Source organism: Sebastes fasciatus, chromosome 2 (genome assembly GCF_043250625.1).
Source record: "Sebastes fasciatus isolate fSebFas1 chromosome 2, fSebFas1.pri, whole genome shotgun sequence".
Classification (NCBI taxonomy): domain Eukaryota; kingdom Metazoa; phylum Chordata; class Actinopteri; order Perciformes; family Sebastidae; genus Sebastes; species Sebastes fasciatus.
Genome location: NC_133796.1, coordinates 4325557 through 4344263, shown reverse-complemented (window position 1 = coordinate 4344263; position 18707 = coordinate 4325557). Strand labels below are relative to the sequence as shown.

General features: G+C 41.5%; 1 protein-coding gene and 2 non-coding genes across 3 annotated transcripts in view; all 3 read right to left on the bottom strand.

Moving 5' to 3' along the window:
* Positions 1-4010: 4010 nt before the first annotated feature.
* Positions 4011-4093, bottom strand: trnal-cag (transfer RNA leucine (anticodon CAG)). Its single transcript has one exon. It is a non-coding gene; the product is annotated as a tRNA-Leu (tRNA).
* Positions 4094-4946: 853 nt separating this feature from the next.
* On the bottom strand, positions 4947-5029 carry trnal-cag (transfer RNA leucine (anticodon CAG)). Its single transcript has one exon. It is a non-coding gene; the product is annotated as a tRNA-Leu (tRNA).
* A 1993-nt stretch (positions 5030-7022) lies between these two features.
* The window catches only part of crtc3 (CREB regulated transcription coactivator 3), a 54998-nt gene continuing 43313 nt past the window's right edge, over positions 7023-18707 (bottom strand). Inside the window, exons 11-17 of the mRNA XM_074659139.1 lie at positions 17719-17954; positions 16436-16627; positions 15029-15106; positions 13172-13385; positions 10364-11675; positions 10204-10325; positions 7023-10172 (exon numbers count right to left, since the gene is read on the bottom strand). Of these exons, the coding sequence (XP_074515240.1) occupies positions 11476-11675; positions 13172-13385; positions 15029-15106; positions 16436-16627; positions 17719-17954 (920 nt within the window). The 3' untranslated portion in view covers positions 7023-10172; positions 10204-10325; positions 10364-11475. The remainder of the gene's footprint in view (positions 10173-10203; positions 10326-10363; positions 11676-13171; positions 13386-15028; positions 15107-16435; positions 16628-17718; positions 17955-18707) is intronic.

Below are 18707 nucleotides of genomic sequence, written 5' to 3'. Positions count from 1 at the left end.
CGTATCCGTTGTTTGCAGAAACGTACAATGCCAAAAAAAATTCTGGCAGCTGGGACTGGAGGACAATATGAGGACAGTCAAAGTGGGAACATTCACTATGAACTAAAGTCTCTAATTTAGTAAGAAAACAGCAACACGACAATTTCAAGGCAAATGATTTGTCTTGTAGATCATGTTAGTATAAAGTTAACTTCATTTTCAGAGAGAACAAATACATTTCATCAGCCGTAATATTTTATTTTATTCAGATTTAGCTCAACGTTTTGTGAAACTGAGTTGTGAATCTGCATATTTGTAAGATGAGTGATATTTGAGGATCCCTCCACTCTGAGGTCGTAAACGTGTGGCTTTCCCTGTAAATTCACACCGACCTGTAAGCCGTCAGACTCGATCTAAACAAGGCGTCTGGATGGGAAACATCTGCTGCGTCTGTCCAGGCTGACGTTATCTCAGCGTCTCTCCTTCACATGTGAAGTCCACGCTTCAGTGCAGGCTGCCTCCTGTCCGGCACGCTGGATGTTACTGCATGAACAATAAATCACACACACATAGATAAACACCTTGGGCTGCTGAGGTTGCACAGATGCAGCGGATAAGTTGTGTTTACGTCAGTGGCACGGTAGTCTGAGAAACACTAATCAACATCTCAATACAAACATGGTAGATGGAACATAGACCAGCGAGCACAGCTGCAGAGTGTAAAAATAACTCCTCTTTTACTAAATGAAATCACAAACACGCAGTAAACAGTCATCCCTGACTCGCTTATTGCCAACAGATGTTCCCACTGAGCAGAAAATGTGATTCAAACTTGTTGGCTGAGAATAACTCAACACATAAAGCATGTAAAGAAAACCAGCACCGACCACATCCAAGCCTCCATTCACAGGGCTAACCGCAGATCAGATGCTGCCGCTGCTCCTCCTCCTGTTCTGGGAATAAAGGAGGTTTATTTGAGCCCGTTCAGCTCTGATCCCGCTGCTGTTGTTAGTAGGATTAAAACTATTTCAGTCACTCGCAACAGCAGAGGTGTGACCACGCTGCCATCTGAGTCCCAGCAGCCTAAAAATACAGATCACAAACATAACGGTAACTGAGGAGTTTTAGTTGATACGGTGATTAGATGTTCCGATGAAACTCATCTGTTGAATGACTGTTTGGGGTGTGGAAATACTGAGGTTCAACTCTTGGATGGGTTATGAAATTTAGTGGTTTTGCAGCCCCGTCTCTTAAAAATTACATTTGGAAGAAACACATTTTGCTGTGGATTACATTACAAGGACCATGGATGAATAAAGAGAACTGGATACAGCGTTGGATTCCTATGAGTGTCTCAGTGGTGCTTGAAGCCAAAATGGCTCGACTGCCGAGTGATAAAGTACCCGGATCATCCGGCGATCTTCCGCATCCATCGGGCCCATAGAGCAGGCGCTGTAACGTTTCCTTTAACTCCGCCTCCCAGCCGTCGCTCCAGCTCTCGGTCTGGGTCTCATTCACATGAACGGAGGAAGGGAAATAACTCAGCTATTAGTGCATTTTACAACTTTTAGGACCTAATGATTTAAATAAGGACTATTCAAGTGTTCATACTGGGGAGTTGATTTACGTCATAAGAAAAAATGATCCATCTATGTACATTAGCTATGTGCTGATGTTTAACAATCTTTCTTCTCTCTACACACACATTGATGCCAGAAGAGCTCAAGAGTGACGGAGTATTAAATGACTTCACTCTTTGTGTCTCAAAAACAAGCAGCTCTGTTGTGAATCTTTTATTCTGCACTGAATAAACATTTAGTCCATCAGAAAGCGCTCGCCGCTCCCCGACTTTCATTCCACGCCAGCACTGTTTGAAATCTGCCCAGCATTTAAATGAGAACAGGACAAAGTGATCAAAACACGTTTCTATCTCCTCTTTTATCAGTATTACAAACACCTGCAGAATCCAATCTGGAGACGCTTTCGGTCACGGCGAGCGTACTGTGTTTCTGTGAGGAGTCTGGGTGGCAGACAGAGCAGGATTCACTCAGCCACATAAACATCCGCAAAACATGTGTAAAAACACAGAGTGAAAGTCAAGGATGCTTCTCATGGCAGTAACAGTAAAAGAACAAAGATGTGGGAACAGTTAACTGCAAGCAAATGAAAAGAGAAGACACACAGGCGGGGAACGTGGAGACAACAGGAAATGATGTGGTTTTGTAATTGCTGCTATGACAGAAATTTAAGAGAAGAATGTCAACTGATGAGACAATGCTGAACACATGATCAATATTCCTTGTGCATCGGTTTACAATTTGAATCCAGAGGGAAAGGTCACAATGAAAACTTCCATACAAAGAGGCAATTACAAAGTTAGACTGAATTTTGGCGAGGAAAACCTGCCATTAAGAAATGACCTCCACTCCCATCCGCCCTCAGGACTCTGTAGAGGTCAGGATCCACCCTCAGGACTCTGTAGAGGTCAAGGTCGACATGAAGCTGATCCACTGATTCATGGCATAGCGAGAGGATGAAAAACACTAACATGCTGCTAAATACACATTTATCACAGCAGAAGGTGGAGTTTTGTTGCCAGAAGTAGAAGAAGGGGAAACAGAACTGTTTGCTCGTCACAGATCATTTAGTGTAGAAATATTTTGATGCTTTGGTTTAGAACAAGGTGCCAGGGCTACACGTTCTCATCCAAACTCAACTAGATCATTAAATATGTAAGGAATAATGGCCCGCCAGCTGGTCATTGACGTGAAAGAATCCCCGACAGGGCGATGCTGCACAATAATGGCCCGCTAGCTGTACATTATCCCTCTTATTACACAGCTACCTACTGAAGAAATCAATATTTTGACACAAAACCGGTTCGCCAGAGTCCAACATCAGAGCTGCGCCCATGGCAACGGTCTGTTATACATAGCAACGGTCTGTTATTAAGAAATTACAGACCGCAGAACGCTGTGATTGACCAATCAGAATCGAGTATTCAACACAGCCGTGTAATATGTCATGATACAGTACATTATAGTACAGAATCCGCATAGCAACATGTAGGGAATCAGAACAAAAGGTCCCACCGAGGTTTAAACTCATAGCACTGTTCAGAGTGGTGTTTGGAGAGCACTTCTCAGGTACTGATGAGTTTCCAAACTGGACAGATCATAGTTTCAACACTATTGTTGTTTCAATAATCAGGTGCCACCAACATCTGAACTCAGATCTCTGGATTCAGAGTCCAGAGTGCTAACCAATACACCAAGGACCCATGCACATGTCCAAACCCGTAACTGCCTGACAGTGCAGAACAATAATATACATGTTTTTTAAATGATAACCCTAGAAATATTATTTATATATATATATATATATATATATACTGTATATATATATATATCAGTGGCGGCTGGTGACTCAAACAATTGGGGAGGACAGGAGGAAAACCAACCCATGCCATCATGTTATTTTACACTAGTTGGCTACTTATCTCTATTTTATTTATTTATTAAACATAAGAACATAATTCACTTTCAGTATAACAATAACAAAAGAGCCAGAGGTATATCACACTAAAACCTTGAGTGTCTTAATAGCCTTTTTCTTAGTCAAATTAGAAAGTGGTTTCACATATTGCTCAACATCCATCAAGAAAACAACCAAATAAGGTATTTATTGTTAAATTTATATTTATGAATAAAAGACTAAAAGAAAAAAACATCAAATTTATAATGAGAAAATATATATATATATATATATATATATTTTTTTTTAAGAAACCAAAGTCAATCAAAGTAAATCTGCTAGGTCTTTGTCTTTTTTAAATTTCTGCATGAAGTGATTGACAGGGTAATATTTATGAATCCTTTTGAATCAGGTGTTCCAGGTGGATCATCAGGACCTGAGTCCTGAGTTCACATTGCTTAATGTGTAATGCGTAGTTAGTGCAGGCTTCCGCTTGTGACTTTAGAGACGGACAAACAGTTTGCTTGTCATCTAATATCAAATTGAAAAACAGTGTCTGTCAGAAGGGGGATTCGAACCCCCGCCTCCAGAGGAGACTGCGACCTGAACGCAGCGCCTTAGACCGCTCGGCCATCCTGACTGATATGTACATATTCAATTTCAAGCCATCAGGTCAGATCGGTCATTTTACCAAATCATTTACTTAGAATCACTCTAAGTAACTATGTACTCTGATTATTGAGCGAATCATTGAGGCATGTTTCCCCCTCAAACATTAATGCTGCTCAGCTGTAAAAACGGTTTGACTGAAGTGTTAATAAAGGACTTTAAAGCAGCAGTAGTCAGTATGTTTTTGGCATCATTGGGCAAAAATCCCATAATAACCTTTCAGCATATTGTAATTCAAGTGTTCTGAGAGATAACTAGACTTCTGCACCTCATGGCTCTGTTTTCAGGCTTTAGATCATCTAGCCCGTGACGGGAGACTTTGACCAATCACAGGTCATTTCATTGAGAGAGCGTTCCTATTGGCTGTGCTCCGGTCATGTAACCGGAACTTTCTCATTTTACAGCTGAACCGATGCAGATGATTCTGAAAACATCTGAGGAGAGAAATAGACATTAACGTAACATAATATTGATTCATATTTGATCAGCGCTGCCTAGTTTGACCGTTTGGTCGGAGTTCGCGAGTGATTGACAGCCGGCTCTCATAGACGGCAGCTGGACAGCAGATCAGCTCTTACTGCTTGTTTTCCTCCGGTGTGGGAAATCTTGCAGATGCCGTTAGGAGCACCGGAGGACACAGAGGACATGATTTTTGTCAGGTTACCTGTTTCATGTACTACTGTCACGATATAGCGACCGTTCACTTCAGCTTTAACCCTGAAATGACCTTGCTAACTGCAAATCTTGCTTCGTATGACTGTAGAGATCATGGTAGAAACGGACAAGCAGGTTTCACCAATATCATATTAGTGAAAAACAGTGTCTGTCAGAAGGGGGATTCGAACCCCCGCCTCCAGGGGAGACTGCGACCTGAACGCAGCGCCTTAGACCGCTCGGCCATCCTGACTGATGCTCAGATGATGTCACTAATTTGAACAGATTACATCAGATTGGTTATTTTACCAAATATTTTGGATTACAGTAGAAAACTATGTATTGTAATTATGGAGTTTATCACTATATATATATACATATATATATAGTGATAAACTCCATAATATATATATATATATATATATATATAGTGATAAACTCCATAATTACAATACATAGTTTTCTACTGTAATCCAAAATATTTGGTAAAATGACCAACTTGATGTAATCTGTTCAAATTAGTGACATTATCTGAGATATATATATATATATATATATATATCCAACAGTGCTCAGGTTATTTTTACATGTAGAAGGTAGAAAGATTTAACCTGTACAGTTTAAAATCATGGAGCAATGATGAGGACTCTAAATCCAGAGATCTAGCTCTAATCTCAGTGAGACCACTACACAACATGACACCTTTTTAAAAGTTTCACACATGATTTTACCATGTATGTTATACAGAACATGTGACATAGAGGGCATACAACAATATATATACTGTATGTGGAAATAACATAATAATATAAAGTGTATGTGGAACTGATGACATCATCCTCAGAGGAATCTGAGGCTGCTGGCATCCTGACCTGCTCAGACTCTCTCTGTGGACCGACTCCAGCTCTCTGACTGATGACTGTGATTATCTGTTCAGCTGTCTCTCTCTCTGTGTGTGTGTGTGTGTTTGTGTTTGTGTGTGCGTGTGCGTGTGCGTGTGCGTGTGTGTGGTTTGGCTGATTTCCAGTAGCCCACACTGTCCATCTGCCAGACTTTACCGTCCTCACACCCTCTCCTATATATACAGTAGATATCTACTGTTGGTGTGTGTGATTTCCCTCCCGCTGGTCACCAAATGTCAGGATTATAAATCCGATGTTAACCAACTGAGAACCTCTGATTTAACAGTTTTAAATTAATCATTCCTTTTGTAAAACGTTACCAAACATACTTAAAGGGTAACTCTGGTATTTTTCAACCCTATTTTCCCTCATGTTTTAGTGTCTAAGTGACTAATGAGGGCAATCAGTGACGGTGAGGAGGAGTTGCCCCGAGCGATTACAGCAGCTGCTGTTCTCCATCAATACTGGACCAATTTCAGAAACTGTTGTCCTCATTAGTCAATTAGACACAAAAACATGGTGGAAATAGAGTCCAGGTTGAAAAGTGCAGAAGTTACCCTTTAAAGCAGGGGTCAGCAACCTTTACTATCTAAAGAGCCATTTTAGGCAAAAAAATCTGTCTGGAGCCGCAAAACATTTGAGCATTGTGATGAAGGTAACACAGTTTATAGTCCAAGTATATAGTATATAAGTCTAATGCAGTGAGGGCCAAAGAGCAACTGTACAACGGAGTATTAGGGGCCACATTGAGGGAAAAAAACCGGAGATTTTCAAAATAAAGTCATATTACGAGATAAAAGTCATAACTTAACAAGAAAAGAAGTTGTAATATTAGGAGAATAAAGTCATATTAGGAGAATAAAGTCATAACTTTACGAGAAGAAAAGTTGTAATGTTACAAGAATAAAGGCATAACTTTACAAGAATTTTTTTTTTTAAATAATAATAAAAAATTACTACTTTATAATACTATGACTTTATTCTCTAAATCTCCGATTTAATTTTTTTCCTCAATGTGGCCCTAATACTCCGTCGTACCGTCGTACCATAGACCTACAACAATGATAAATAAAAATGAAAATATAAACAAAAAACAGTTATTCATTTCCATTTTTAAAAGTCCACAGGGAGCCACTGGAGAGGAGCTAAAGGGACACATGTGGCTCTGGAGCCGCAGGTTGCTGACCCCTGGTCTAAAGGATAGGTTAGTTTAGTTTATATAGATCCCCATTAGCTACAGCTATTCTTCCTGCGTCCACAAAACAGACTTAAATAGTGACCTCCTCTCTTAAATCAAGTCTCACATGCCCTTATGTGTACTGGAACAGTTTAAGGGTGCTGTAATCGTTCTTCTTGTCCCGTACAGAGATCCTTTATTAACACAATTCTGCAGCTTACAAGGAATCAGTGTTCAGGGAAACACAAAGAAGAAATCTGGTGGTGAATTTTGTCCCCCATCATTTAATCCCAGTTTATCATCTCAGCAGGCCGGCTGGGAGGTAGGAACCACCGGCAGATTGTTTCCATCTGACTCCAATTTGGATCTTGGCAAATAAACACGGAGTATTAATGCCATCAGTTTCACCTGAAAGGACGCAGCTGGAATACCAGGAAAGAGTCTAAGACGTTATATAAAAACAGGATCGGGGATAGAGAGGTTTCACGGAAGAGAAAGACTCAATTTGAACGGTATAAAGTTCAAATACTTCTCCAAAATGTTGGCTTTTTACCTTATTTATTTAAAAGTGAAAGAACTTTGAAATATTGATGACGTAGTTCATCAATACATGAAAGATGAATTACAGCAGACATGAGGGAAAAGATTATTTCATGTTGCTGACCTTAATTAGACTGAAAATCACCTCTGGCTCACGCTCTCTTCCTAAACTGATGGTCTGTTTGCTTGTTTTAAAAATAAAGCTGTTGTCTGTCTGATCAATGAAACCAAAAAGAAAAAGAAAGAGCTGACTTTGTTTTGAAATAATTTGTCCGAATACAGAAAGGGCAGGAAACTCTGTTCTGTTTGTGGGCTGTGCACATCTGGACTTCACCACACTGCTGCCATCTCCTGGCAGCACCAACCACCACCACCACCACCACCACACCACCACCACCAGAACCTTTAATACACAGTATAGAGTTTTATTGTTTATATTAAATCAGAAAGATAAGCACTATAACATACGTTACAAACCAAGAACGTTTTATATCTTGGGGAAAATGACATTACAAAAAAAAAAAAAAAGTAGTAACACTAGTGGACAAAAACATTCTTTAAATAACAGAACTGTACATTTTTTAATATGCGACTAAAAAAAAAAAAAAGTAAGACACCGATAAAACTAATGAGACAGAAAAAGGACGACGGGCAGTTAGTACCGAACAGAGCTAAAAGCTAACGGGGGAGGTGATTACGAGCTGCTGGAATATGAAAAATACAACAAAGTAAGGCAGCAGAAGGCAAGACAGCAGGCTGAATAAACAACGGGGAGATTAAAACTGCAAAGTGCCTCCGTCGCTATCAAGAGAGCAGATAAAAATGTATAATAGCTGAAATATATAAACTCTTAGAAATCTCACGATAAACCTCCCGACACCCCTCTCTTCATTTTGTATTTGACAAATAATCTCTTTTTCAGAAAGAACCCACAGTCCTCACAGTGCAGGTACGACATCTTCTGACTGTAGAAAACAACAATAAACACAAACAGCGCCATGCACCGTGTTCACCTGCAGTCACATAATGTTGCTTAACAAATGTTCTCCGACTGTTGCAGGAGCAGAGACGCTCGACTTATAGACTCAGAGAGTCAACACACACTGTGGACACTGGACACATGTAATATTGTGATTTCTGGCTAATTTGACCCCTCCCCCCCCCACATTGTGCACATAAAATCAACACTGCATATAACGTACACCTGTTCAACAGGTCGCACTTAAATTGAAAAAAAAAAAAAAGAATAATTGCATAGCTGAAAGAAGCAAAGTAAATTTGCTCCAAATCCTTTTCAGAAACAATATTAATAATAAAAAATATCTCTTTGATTTTTTATTAAAACAGACACTAGAGGGCAGTCAATGCCCTGAATGAATGGCCGAGTTATTACATAATCAAATGTAAAATATGAGCTCTTTACAAAAACACTCTCAAAGCCTAGAAAATAAAAATGTCAATTATTTCTAAATTAAACGCCGGTCGCTGGTGTTTTGAAATGTGTTTATGTGCAGTGACTATTCATATTTAGTCTCTTAGTAATGGCTTCATTCAACTTCTTTGGGTTATTCAAGGTAAAAAACAAAACACAGGTGTAAAAAATATCAGTCTACACACTGCGAACCAATTAGTGCAAAAAGAGGTTAAGTGCAATGTTACATGATGTCCGATGTCCACATGATTACAGTATGCTCTCTGACTGAGGATGGGGGAGGGTCGCTGTACTGCTATAATAGAACACGAGGACAGGAAGCCGGATGCAAACAGATATTCGAGGCATAATCGATCCACAGTAGCACAGCGCGCATGCCCTTATTCACAACGAGATTTTTAAAGTACAGTAAAAGCGCCATTACAAGTCAGTACAAAATGTAAAATAAAACATACGCAATGAATGTACATACAAGTATTTTCAAAATAAAAACAAGTCAAAAAAAGTTCCTTTTTTTTTTTTTTTTTAAATGGGTTTTTTGACGCCGTCCCAGTGCTGTCAAAGTTCTGCCAGAGGAGGGGGGGGCATCCAACCAAATCACAAGGAAAAATATAGCATTTATTCAATTATTTCTCTTAATTAGAAATTCAAAAATCTATACTCTTAATTAAGTAATATTTACTTATTAAAATCGCATCTTTGTAAACAGTTCGCCCTTTTTGTTTCGAGTTTGACAATACATTCTAATCAGACAGAAATTGACTTTTTTATATATATATCTATATATGTATATTTATATTTATATTTATAGATCTGTGGCAAACAACTCAAAAATAATCTGATACCAAATGTAAAGAAATACATTTAAAACAAAAGCTCTAATCTCTCTAGTCTTCATTTCTACCATGATTGTTCAAGAGCCTGAAGTAGCCACGACGGCACAGCTGGTTTCAACTTCACCTGAAGAAAACTGGGCTGCCAGATGTTCTACCACCGACACACATTACTGCTCCTGGGCTGCCAGATGTTTTACATGTCACTGCTCCTGGGCTGCCAGATGTTTTACCACAGACATGTTACTGCTCCTGGGCTGCCAGATATTCTACCACCGACACACGTTACTGCTCCTGGGCTGCCAGATGCTTTACATGTCACTGCTCCTGGGCTGCCAAATGTTTTACCACAGACACGTTACTGCTCCTGGGCTGCCAGATGTTTTACATGTCACTGCTCCTGGGCTGCCAGATGTTTTACCACAGACATGTTACTGCTCCTGGGCTGCCAGATATTCTACCACCGACACACGTTACTGCTCCTGGGCTGCCAGATGCTTTACATGTCACTGCTCCTGGGCTGCCAAATGTTTTACCACAGACACGTCACTGCTCCTGGGCTGCCAGATGCTTTACATGTCACTGCTCCTGGGCTGCCAAATGTTTTACCACAGACACGTTATTGCTCCTGGGCTGCCAGATGTTTTACCACAGACACGTTATTGCTCCTGGGCTGCCAAATGTTTTACCACAGACACGTCACTGCTCCTGGGCTGCCAGATGCTTTACATGTCACTGCTCCTGGGCTGCCAAATGTTTTACCACAGACACGTTATTGCTCCTGGGCTGCCAGATGTTTTACCACCGACACGTGTCACTGCTCCTGGGCTGCCAGATGTTTTACCACCGACACGTGTCACTGCTCCTGGGCTGCCAGATCTTTTACATGTCACTGCACCTGGGCTGCCAGATGTTCTACCACCGACACATGTCACTGCTCCTGGGCTGCCAGATGTTTTACATGTCGCTGCACCTGGGTTGCCAGATGTTTTACCACTGACACATGTCACTGCTCATGGGTTGCCAGATGTTTTATATGCCACCGCTTCGGGGCTGCCAGATGTTTTACCATTGACTTTTCCCACCGACACATGTCACTGCTCCTTGGCTGCCAGATGTTTTTCCCACCGACACATGTCACTGCTCCTTGGCTGCCAGATGTTTTTCCCACTGACACATGTCACTGCTCCTGGACTGCCAGATGTTTTTCCCACCGATACATGTCACTGCTCCTGGGCTGCCAGATGTTTTACCACTGACACACGTCACTGCTCCAGCTGTGGACAGTGGCTGCACCTCTGGGCTCCCACTCCCTTTATTAGCTGAAGCTGTAAAGAACGTAAATGTGTGTGTTGGCATTCCTGCTGCTCTTCAGCATGGCAATGGGATTGTTGCTATGGTGTGTAACCATGGCGATGAGGTTGCCATGGCTTCAGGGGGGCTGTGAGTCGGTGATGAGAGAGGCAGAGAGAAGTCTTTTTGGTTGGAGGAGGCGGAGGGGTAAGGGGGTCTGGAGGAGCCGATTTAAAACCCAGAACTGCATCGATCCACCTCGTTTAAAATAATGTCTGCAAGATACGAGCCGGAGCATCTGTGAGGGGAAACTTGGCATGTAAACAGTGTTTGTTCACAAGTCTCCTCCTTAAAAAGTGTGTGAGCATGACTGTGTACACGGCGTCTTTCACATTTAATGAGTTTTAGTGGCAGTGGATGCATGCACAGTGGCCCTATAGAGATTTGTTTGCATGCATATTCAGATTTGTACACTCTATACACTGCAAATCCATGTTCTCTTTCCTCCGACGCTCTTCATGTTCAGAGTCTATCACTGCGGAAAGTATCCTCCACCGACGGGTCCGGCAGCACCATGTCGGGATCACTGAGCATGCTCAGACCGTCCAGGCTGAGGGGCTCGATGCGCAGCTCGTCCTCCAACGGGAAACCTCCCTCCGAGTCGAAACACTCCTGCACCGTGGAGAGGGCGCTGCACATGTCCTTAGACAGACTGGTGTCATCTGAGAGAGAGAGAAACAGATGATGGTGGGTGAATGTTTTCCTCCAGTCCGGAAAACACTTCCTGTTGCTCTAGCTAACAGTCTCACTGCCCTCATCATTAGTCATGACACTCTCCTCCATTTAAAGTGGAGTATAACTGTCTTTTCAGCCACGGTTGGACCCAAACATCAGCACTCACAGTCACAACAAAGCTGGAGCTAGGGCTGGGCGATAAGGTCGAAAAATAAAATCTTTCAGCGTCAGTCGCCTCTCACCCTTCACTCACTCAGTCAGTCAGTAAGAGCAACAGATCTGAGTCAGATATACAGCTGCTAGAAAAGGTTCTGTTTGTTCTCTCGTGTTGGAGTAAACCCCCGCTGACGTTGCATATTTACTTGCGGAGCATCCCGTTTCGGCCATCGGGCTTGAGCCTTGGTCAGCCACGTGTGCATTAAAACGGCGGTAGGAGGGGGAACGGCAACATAAACTGTCAAACTCTCCTCAAACTTGTGGTCATAATTTACTTATATTGTACTTGACTTTGCTATTATTGTCTGATGAGGACAACAAACAAAAACTTGAAGGATTTTCCTTTTTCATTGAAACATAACGGCGACAAAATGTGCAATAATTGCATCAAATAAATGACAGCGATGGTCCATAAGAACAAATTTTCTCAATGCTCATATGCAGGCCTATAAACAAATGAATAAATAAGTAAATCGACTGCAGCCTATGACAACATTAGGCCTGTCAACTGATTAAATTACTTAATCATGATTGACTGCAAATTAATCGCATGGAAGTGGGCAAATATGCTGCTTTATGCAAATGTATGTATATATTTATTACTGGAAATCAATTAACAACACAAAACAATGACAGATATTGTCCAGAAACCCTCACAGGTACTGCATTTAGCATAAAACAATATGCTCAAATCATAACATGGCAAACTGCAGCCCAACAGGCAACAACAGCTGTCAGTGTGTCAGTGTGCTGACTTGACTATGACTTGGCCCAAACTGCATGTGATTATCATAAAGTGGGCATGTCTGTAAAGGGGAGACTCGTGGGTACCCATAGAACCCATTTACATTCACTGATCTGGAGGTCAGAGGTCAAGGGACCACTTTGAAAATGGACATGACAGTTTTGCCCTCGCCACAATTTAGCACAAGTTTGAAGCGTTATTTAACCTCCTTCAGGACAAGCTAGTATGACATGGTTGGTACTGATAGATTCTTTAGGTTATGTAGTTTCATATGATACCAGTATCTTCACTCTAGCTTTAAAACTGAGCCCACAATCGCAAGTTGCTTTAATGCATTAAAGAAATTAGTGGTGTTAAAACGGATTTTCGTTAACTTTGACAGATAAATATTGCAATAGTTTCATCAGTAGACCACAGGCTCAATCACCATGCTGTTACCTCATGTTGAGACGGATAGTGACTATTTCAATGAACACTGAACACTGAATTTCTCTTCCCCAGGATGCACCTACGGAGACTTACCAGTGAGTATAATGTTGGGCAGTCCTCCGCTGCAGTTGGAGTACAGCATGTTGGACCTCATGTGCATCGGGTCCTGCAGGCTGCCGTGGCTGCCGCCCAGCCCCGACAGGGCGGCCTGGGAGTAGTAGAGCAAGGAGGGAGAGGAGGACGGGTCGAAGAAAGAACCCCCCGCCGTGGAGCTCATGGCGTTTTCCAACAGGGAGAACTGGTCCAACTAGACGGCAGATGGCGGAGAGAGAAAATAGCAACAAAAATGCAAAGAATCAGTTGAGTTCACATTGGCAGCTCAGTTTTATGTGAGTGTTTTCTCATAACAACCACAGTGAATAGAAAACCTTATTAACACTACAACTGATGGCCATGACACATTCTGTTCAGCTCTGACAAAATATACTGAATTACTGGATACTGTGTGGGACAAATTTCATGAAAATCCATTCAGAAGGTTTAAAAAACATCCTGCTGAAAGCTAACCTTGCAGGGCAGAAATGAACGGATGCCACAGAGACAGTTCTCATGTAAAACTGCAAAACATCCAAATAGTTTTTTGGCTCAATAAATTCTGTTTCTTTAACTTCTTTGTGCAAAATATTAACATCTGTGTAAAAAAGCAGATTCAGCTTTGAGTCAAGGTTCTCGATCACCCCGTCAGGGTTTATGCTGCATTCACGTGTATTGTGTTTTTGTTGTTTGATGTTGTTTGACTTGGTGGCAATCGAATTTCCTCACGGGCATCAATAAAGCAGGCTATATAAAGCTGTCTATCTATGCAGTGTCGGAATAATCGGAAAAATTCGCTATCAACTGGGAAAATTCAACGAGGATGTCACATTCTTGTTCAAATTCTGATCTGTTTCCTTTGCTCTTCGTTTTCACCCAGATACTGGAAACAGCTATCTTGTTGTTTTAACGCTCTGAGCAATAAAATACAACACATCTTCTTTGTAGCGTCCACGTTGTTTCCACATTACGACTTAAAGCTCAGGAACACGCCGAAGTCAGAAGAACGACTTCCCAACTCGGGAAACGGGATCATCTGAGGAGCACGTGAATGCACCATTTGATCTGCAGCAGTGATTATCCCACTACACATTGATTTTGAAATATTTTTTTTCCTATTACAAATATTGCACATTTTTACATCCACATTGCCTGAGTAAGTAAGTAAGTAAGTAAGTAAGTAAGTAAGTAAGTAAGTAAGTAAGTAAGTAAGTAAGTAAGTAAGTAAGAAAACAAAACTTTATTTATGTAGCACCTTTCAAAACAAATTATTAAACGGCTGTGTTGACTACTTGATTCTGATTGGTCGATCACGGCGTTCTGCGGTCTGTAATTTCTTTATAATAGACCGTTGCTTTGTATAGCTAACCGTTGCTATGGGCGCAGTTCTGATGTCGGACTCTGGCGGACCGTTTTTGTGTCAAATTATTGATTTATTAAGTAAGTAGCCGTGTAATAAGCGTCCCTTCAGGGCGATGAGCGAGTGCAGCATCGCCCTGTCAGAGGATTCTTTCACAACAATGACCGGCTCGCTGTACATTATCCCTTACGTGCTTCACACACAGATAAAATATTGAACAATGAGAGAAACCAAAGAATAATTACAATATGAAACAGAACAATGAGAGACAGACCAAACTAAAACGAACAAAAACATATGTGGATGTGGCCTATAAAAATGCTTTCCTATAAAGATAGACTCCGTGAGGACAACAGAGACGATATAAAACAAGTTGTTTTCCCTGTTGCAACGCTATTAACAACCTAACATTACTGAAATGAATTCTAACTGAAGATACTCCCTCCTTTGTGTTTACTGTTGTGTTATTGTGTGTGTGTGTGTGTGTGAACCAGTACCTGATAGGGGTGGGTCTTGGTCTGGCGGTTGGAATACTGTGCCTCCATGAAGGGGTCGTTGAAGATCATGTTGTTGTGCTGTCAGAGAAGAAAAAGAGTCCCAAAACATCACAATGTTGTCAAATCTGGAGAGAAAGCAAACTGCCTGCTCCGGAAACGAAAGTGTGACACGCGAACGGACGGACACGTGGAGTGCTATATACTCCCAACTACGTTGTCGCAGGGGTATGATAATAACTTTTTATAAGCGGTTCAGGTTATGCAATAAGAAAGTTGCAAAGAACGATTACTTTCATTGTTGATTAATCTGTTGATTATCATCTTGGTTTAATCGATTAGTTGTTTGGTCTATTAAATGTCAGAAAATGGTGAAAAATGTCGATCAGTGTTTCTCAAAGCCAAAAATTACGTCCTCAAATGTCTTGTTTTGTCCACAATTCAAAGATATTCAGTTTCATAGAGGAGTGAAAAACCCCAGAAAATATTCACATTTAAGAAGCTGCAATCAGAGAATTTAGACTTTTTTTCTTCTTAAAAAATTACTCAAACTGATTTATCGATTAATCGTTGCAGCTCTAAATGTAACTGTCTCCAACTACCTGGGAATATAAGTCACATTAGAATCATAAAACGTTGCTGTGGCTGAAAGGATTAGTTGATTAATCAATAGACAGAAAATTATTCTTCAATAATAATAATAGTTTAATGAGAGGATTCTTCTCCAATGTGAGGGTTTGCTGGTTCTCTCTGTTTAAGATCATTATAATCTGAATATCTTTATGTTTTAGACTGATGGTCTGACAAAACTAGACTTTCAAAAATGTCACCTTGGACTCTGGTGATGGACATTTTTCATGATTTTATGACATTTTATAGACTAAACAAATAATCAGTTATTCAGGAATAACAATCAACAGATTACTGATAATAAACTTAGATCGTCTAGAACACCTGTTAATGATCAGAACTCAACTTGTTGAATGTGATCTACTAGTTCCATCAAGATTCATGTCTTTATTTTCACAGGTATGACAGACTTATCAAGATTCATGTCTTTATTTTCACAGGTATGACAGACATATATATATATATATAGCTCTAGATAACATTTGCAGAATATTATTGTCTGTTTTTATTGTATTATTATTATAACCTGCCTATTTAACAAATTAACACAGTTTTGCTCAACTAAGTGTTGGTTAATAAACTGACAATGTTGAATCTAGTCCACACTAATGTCTGCCTGCAGGGAGACAAAAGCAAACTATGATCATCAAGAATGCACGTGCGCAGAAAACCACAAATACTGGTGCACAAAACATGATTATGCGTGTGTGTGTGTGTGTCAGCGTGCTGTCCATGCACACACACACACACCCTGACAAAGACGCTGTTCATGGCTCTTACTTGGCTCGTGTTGAAGTCCAGTGGGATGTTCTGAAGGGGGGAAAGCGGCTGCTGTTGTTGCTGTTGCTGTTGCTGCTGGTGCTGCTGCTGTTGCCGTTGTCGGCCCTGGTCCACTGCATGCTGGGGTTGCTGGTAGAGCGGATAGGGTGGGGGCGGCTCTCTTGGCATGTTGCTGGTATCCAAAGCAACTCCCTACACAGGACAGAGGAAGCCAGCAGGAGTCACTAAAGACTACAAGTCCAACGAAGAGTTGAGACTTGATGTTTATTTATTCTGACTGCGGTGTCATTACTCTCTCCATCACATCAGGGATACAAACAATCGCACCAGTGTATTTATTTTGGAATGTCAGGAGTTTTTACTTGGAGGTCAGACTGTATTTTGTATCATTGTACATTTCTGATTGTTGCAAAAGTTTTTTTTTTATTTTAACTCTAGTTTTAGTATTTTTGACAGCAGTAGTTCTTAGTTTACACTCTACGATGACACTGGAGACGCCCCAACAAATCAACAAAAGTTTAAAGCGCCGAACTTACACCAAACGACTTTTCAAGCGATTTCACTGTCGCAGACATATTTCCAATGACGGAATAAAATACGAGCGCCCTCCCGTGATCTCGATCGTTTAGTGTACGGTGGTCATAAAACTCAGTCCAAGCTGTCTTAAAGCTTCAGTAGGCAGTATATATTTTTGGCATCATTGGGCAAAAATTCGATAATAAGCTTTCAGCATATTGTAATTCAAGTGTTCTGAGAGATAACTAGACTTCTGCTCCTCCTCATGGCTCTGTTTTCAGGCTTTAGAACATCTAGCCCGTGACGGGAGACTTTGACCAATCACAGGTAATTTCATTGAGAGAGCGTTCCTATTGGCTTTGCTCCGGTCATGTGACCAGAATTTGGCGTTCCTTCACCAGATTTCACAATGGCGGCTGCGTCACAAACGTTCTCATTTTACAGCTAAACCGTGCACTACAAGATGATTCTGAAAACATCAGAGGAGAGAAATAGGCATTAACGTAACATAATATTGATTCACATTTGATCAGCGCTGCCTAGTTTGACCGTTTGGTCGGAGTTTGCGAGTGATTGACAGCCGGCTCTCATAGACGGCAGCTGGACAGCAGACCTCAGATCAGCTCTTACTGCTTGTTTTCTTCCGGTCTGTGAAATCTTGCAGATGCCGTTAGGAGCACCGGAGGACACAGAGGAACATGATTTCTTTCAGGTTACCTATCTCATGTACTACCGTCACGATATAGTGAATGTGAAGGTGTGTGTACCTGTGTGATGGGGGACAGCGAGGGGGACATGGTGGGAGACAGCTGCTTGGCCAGACCTCTGCGCTGCTCGGAGCCAGGAGACAAGGTAAGGGGGCTGATGGGAGCGGGCCGTCGCCGGGGGGAGCTGCTGGACAGACGCAGGGACGAGTTGATGGAGGGATTGCTGAGCGACGACTGCAACTGGCAGTTGTTGAGGGACGCCTGGATCGAGGGATTGCTCAGAGAGGAGGAGAGACCTGCAGGGACGGTAAAGATATCAAGACATTAATCAGACAGATTGAAAAAGGTATCGGAGTGTCAATGTGCATTAGAGTGAATCTAATAATCTAGAGCAGATACGGGCCCTTGGAAACCGAGGAGAACATGTGGAAGTTATGATGTGGTATGTACTCTATTTTCCAGCGTGCTCTCCAGTCACCGACCCCAAAACACTACACTTTATTGTGCGACTGCGGAGGGAGAGAAAGATGCAGAGCAGAGAGAAGGAAAATGAGAAGACAAGAGGGAATCTGAAGGGAAAAGAAAAGAGCTGATTGTTGCGAGCCAAAACGAGGGTCAGAGTTCCTCTTTCACTCTGGTGCTCGGCCTAGCTGAGCTGTGTTCAACGTGGGAGCCCAACCACACATAGACTCACTAAATACAGAGAGAGGAAAGACTGAGAGGGAGCAGCGGCGGGTGTGATCAGATCAGTGAGGAAGTTGGAGACAGAGAGATCATTCAATGAGCTGTCCGTAATGTACGGTCGGCTGGCAGAGGCCGAAACCTGGAACCTGCTCAAAGCTCTGCAGCAGTGCTTCCCAACTTTAAACTCAAACACCTTCACAATATTAAACCTACAAAGACTTCCACTGGCATGCAGGATTTTTTTAAAGTAAATTCAGAAAACGCACTGAACAACAATGAAGACTATGATTAGAGTTGCGTTGCTAAGCAACAGCCCAAATCCTGCAAGAAGACAAATTCTTGTAAGTGACAGTTCCAAAGCAGAG